Genomic DNA, 4,374 nt, shown 5'->3' with positions numbered 1-4,374 from the left:
CCGTTCGGTGCACACGCCGTCAGACTTTACTTGCGTCAGGTTAGGGATTTTCAGGCCAAAGCCTGCGGTGTTAGCTATGAGAAGAAGAGGAAGAGGCCTAAGACTGTGATGCATTGAGGCCTCTAATGGGCGATTGAAGGTGGTGGGTAGAGCTGGTGTTGGAATTGATAATGTAGACGAGAGAGAAAGAGGGCTGGGAAGAAGAAAGAACAAGAGGAAGAAAAAGAACAAGAACAAGAAAAAAAAAAAGTTAAAAAGAAAAGTAAAAAAGAAAAAAAAATGATTTTTTAATTTTTTTAAATATTTATAATTGTTTTTTAAAATTAATATTACGTGGACACGACTAAAAATTTCGTGTATAAGTGTGTACATGTGGACAGTCCACCGTGACATTTAACTGTGATTTTTGGACGGAGGTGTGCAGAGCAAAACGGAACCAGGGTTTAAGTAGTTTAGCCGCCAAAATTTTGGTTTTTGTGGTTAAGTGTTACAAAACGTAAAGTTCAAGTAGTTTAGCCGCCAATATAAAAAAAAAATGAAGTCACATTGTTATAAAAAAGGTGATGGAGTGCTATTTTGAGCCGTTTCAGTAAATTTGCATATTTATTTTTTATTTTTTATTTTGAAGATTGTCATTCTAATATAACTGTATTTTGGTTTGGTGTTGCATTGTTTTTTTAGTTTCGCTAGCTCTGGAGACAATTATTAATAATGGGAAGGTGTTTTTTCAATGTGATGTGGTCGTTCGAAGACATACTGATTGTTAAATTTCGGCGATTTGTCCCATGTGACTTGGAATAAGAATTCTGCAGCACATGGTTTGGCAAAGTATGCCCTTCGGTTAGACGATGAGCTATCCTGATTCGAGGAGGTGTCTCCGCCGATTGTGGATTGATGCTTTGTTTAATTATGTGTAATTTTGATCACCGCGTCAAAAAAAAAAAAAATTACAAAAGTACTCTTTTTTTTTTTTTTCTAAGGTTGAAGTAACCCTAATGTGTTGAAATGGGGGAGAAATGAAGAGAGAGGTGAACAAATAGGAATATCGATAGAATAGAGGACATGAAGGCAAAGTCGATAGGCGACAAGTGAGGAGTTTGTGGCTTTCTCCGTCGCCGACCTTCTTTTCTGGTAAGCATAACCCTTTTCATTTTCTCTAACCTTATGCGATTTCAAATTCCAAACTCCTAAACCTTCTCTTTTGGCTTCCGCTGATCGTCAAATTTAACTGATTAACGTTCATTCTTCTTGTTCTTAACAATTGAAGCAAAGACTTGTTTGGATTAATTTGATAATCGATGGACACTCTGGGACGACGATGCTCTTAGTTAATTTTTTATTATTTCTTTTAAAGCTTATAATCCCTGTTAGGTTTTACTCTCGAGTAATTTTCTTTCTCTCAATTTTGCCCACCAGTCCAAGTCGTGTTTCTTTTTTATTTTTATATAAATTTATTGAACTACGGTTGGTTTTTATAGGAAGAAGGTTTTACGGGCGGAACTTGGAGACGTTACTCAATGGCATTAGCTTAGCATTAGACCGTATCGTTTAAAGGATGTACGGAAGAACGGGACTTGATAGGTTCAAGAAAGCTCAGTCCTTGGAACCCTTTGCTGTATCTGTCAGTGCTGGTTCGAAATCCAATTCCAGGCCTCAAACAAAACCGGTTTTGAATTTGCAACATCAGACTGCTCAACACCAAAAGCAATCCCATGTTTCTCAAAAACTAGGATCAGGGCAGGAGGCAGCACCATTGGTAGGACAGAGCCAGCCTGTGACCCAAGTTGGAGGAGGCCAGTCAACCTGGCAGCCACCTGATTGGGCTATTGAACCACGGGCTGGTGTCTATTTTCTTGAGGTTATGAAGGATGGCGAAGTTCTTGATCGCATAAATCTTGATAGGCGGAGGCATATTTTTGGGAGGCAATCCCCTGCCTGTGATTTTGTGCTTGATCATCAATCAGTTTCACGCCAGCATGCTGCTGTGATTCCTCACAAGAATGGAAGGTTGGTTTTTTGTTCTTTGCTCAAGCTTGATTTTTTATTTGTTATGATTTTATTCCTTAACGTGATTCCTCACAAGAATGGTAGGTTAGGGTATTTTTTTTCTCACAAGCTTTCTGTATGGCGATGGGCTTGTCAAAAACATTATGCTGACATTGATTATTATATCTCAAACCAATTGCTGCGAGAGGGATTTTACTAAGACCACACGTTTGTTTTTCTTTTTCTTTTTCCATATGTTACCATGTTATTTATATGTGACAGGGACGTGCATTTTGGCAACCTAGGAACTTATAGGGTAATCTGATCTCTAGAGCTTCATAATGGCATGGTTATTATGACTAAAGTCATAAAAGCATTACTACTTATTTTCATTTGCCTATTTTAATGTTTATTTGTTTTTAAAAAAATCAATTAAAGAACATTGGTTTGGCAAGAACTTTTGTTCTCTTTTTGAGTCATGTAGACATTTACAAGCTTTCATCTCTTCTGCAGCATATATGTAATCGATTTGGGGTCTGCACATGGTACTTTTGTGGCAAATGAGAGGCTGACTAAAGATAATCCTGTTGAGCTTGAGGTGGGGCAGTCTCTAAGATTTGCTGCATCAACTAGAATTTATATTTTGAGAAAGAATAATGCTGCTCTTTTCCCTCGTCCTCCACTATCGACAGAGATTAACCTACCACCCCCTCCTGATCCGTCTGATGATGAAGCTGTTTTAGCCTATAATACACTTCTAAATCGCTATGGTATTAGCAAGGCTGACACGTTGCCTAAATCCAGTGTGACTGGTAGCTCAGCAGGTGGAACAGATGGCAGCCAGAACTTAGAGAGAGCTGCTAAGAGAATTAAAAAGGCCAGAGTTGTTTTTAGAGATCAGGTTGGGGGAGAACTTGTTGAAGTTGTTGGGGTTTCAGATGGTGCTGATGTAGAAACAGAACCTGGTCCAATAGGTGTAAAAGAAGGAAGTCTTGTTGGAAAATATGAATCCCTTGTACAGATAACCCTTATACCCAAAGGGAAGGAGCAAAACTTTGCAAAAGAAGATAATTCCCAAAGAGGCGTGACAGGTAAACTACAGGAGGTTTTAAATAAGGTAAAAACTGCTCCAAAAAGTGGGATTTATGATGATCTTTATGGAGAATCCTTTGCTGGAAAAGTTGGTTCTTCTTGGGCATATTCATCTGTTAGTTCCAGTGGTAGACCAGCTTCTCCAACTAAGGGTGCTGCAGAAAAATCATCAAGTGTTAAACCTGGTGCTAACTCAAGCCATGATGATGATGATGATGATGATGATTTATTTGGGGATTGATTAGACCCAATTGCACTGCTTATGGGTAATTTTGATTTGTTAGCCAGATTTATATACTTGCAGGTTGAGTAGCTGCAATCTGTGGATACTGTGAGCGTGGCATACTTATCTCAAGGGAAGAATGTGCTTGCAACTGGGACGAGTTGTCTTTGGCTTTGTACCCTCCATCTGTTATTCTAACTTAATTTAACAGATGAAATAGAATGGAGTTGTGCTGTTGCCTTGTTTATTCTAGTAAACCTGCTTCTTTCTGTAATTGCATTGACAAACTTGTGCTAGTCTAGTTATGAGGAGGCTTACGGCTTGATATACAACTAATATCTTGGTGGCCTTTTGAGCAGCAGCATCGGTTATGATTTCGAACTTATGAGGTGATTGGTTTCAGTAATCTCCTTGCTTCTTACTTTGGTTGAAGCTGCTCGATTTGAAGGACAGCAGCTGCTCTCCACTCCAGTGTTATATTTTATTCAAGAATCATTGCCCCCATTTCGTAGACATTTGTTCCTTGATTTTTTTGGGACATTTTTGTGTTTGTCGAAATCAGGTTAAAGAATATGCTTGCATTAGATGATCATCTTTCCTAGGTTTGACATAACATGAGAAAATGTATAGGCAATTCACATGAGAAAGTCAACCAAGTTATAAGGTCAAAATCGAAAATAAAATTATCAACCAGGCATTGTATTTTCAGATTTTTGAATTGCTTGCGGATGAAAGCGTTTCAGTTAGTGACCAATAACTCGACGCTCTTTTATATATATAGTAAATAATAACTTTTTAAGGGCTGGCTAGTACCTTGTAAATATATGATCTGTTGAATAAATCTCAATATGTCGAAGATGCCCTGGGGATGAGTCCTAAAAATGTCATTTAAGCCTAAAAAATTCTAGATTATGTGTTGATTTCTCTGTTCACAATTGGGGGAAAGGTTTGAAGAGAAAAAAACAAACAGGGGTACGTAACATATTGGTGTCAACTTTTTGAGTCTTAAAATAGAGTGAAATCTTACAATATACTATTGGTAAAGATAGTAGTTACACGTTCAAGTTAAATAC

The 4,374-nt window shown here is 37.9% G+C and overlaps 1 protein-coding gene across 3 annotated transcripts; it reads left to right on the top strand.

Moving 5' to 3' along the window:
* Window positions 1-734: 734 nt before the first annotated feature.
* LOC115707241 (protein phosphatase 1 regulatory inhibitor subunit PPP1R8 homolog) lies at window positions 735-4,009 on the top strand. 3 transcript variants are annotated; one of them, XM_030635136.2, is made up of 4 exons: window positions 973-1,131; window positions 1,479-2,007; window positions 2,500-3,077; window positions 3,383-4,009. In XM_030635136.2, exons 2-4 carry the CDS (start codon window positions 1,556-1,558, stop codon window positions 3,385-3,387), a joined length of 1,035 nt encoding a protein of 344 aa, XP_030490996.1. In that variant the 5' UTR covers window positions 973-1,131; window positions 1,479-1,555; the 3' UTR covers window positions 3,388-4,009. The 3 variants fall into 3 exon arrangements, with proteins under 3 accessions (XP_030490994.2, XP_030490996.1, XP_030490995.1); XM_030635135.2 differs by having other exon boundaries at window positions 2,500-3,103; XM_030635134.2 differs by having other exon boundaries at window positions 735-1,131; window positions 2,500-4,009.
* Window positions 4,010-4,374: the final 365 nt, after the last annotated feature.

The sequence above is a fragment of the Cannabis sativa genome, chromosome 1 (assembly GCF_029168945.1).
Source record: "Cannabis sativa cultivar Pink pepper isolate KNU-18-1 chromosome 1, ASM2916894v1, whole genome shotgun sequence".
Taxonomy (NCBI): domain Eukaryota; kingdom Viridiplantae; phylum Streptophyta; class Magnoliopsida; order Rosales; family Cannabaceae; genus Cannabis; species Cannabis sativa.
Note: the sequence above shows the minus strand (reverse complement) of the source record. Positions and strands in the feature narration are given on the sequence as shown.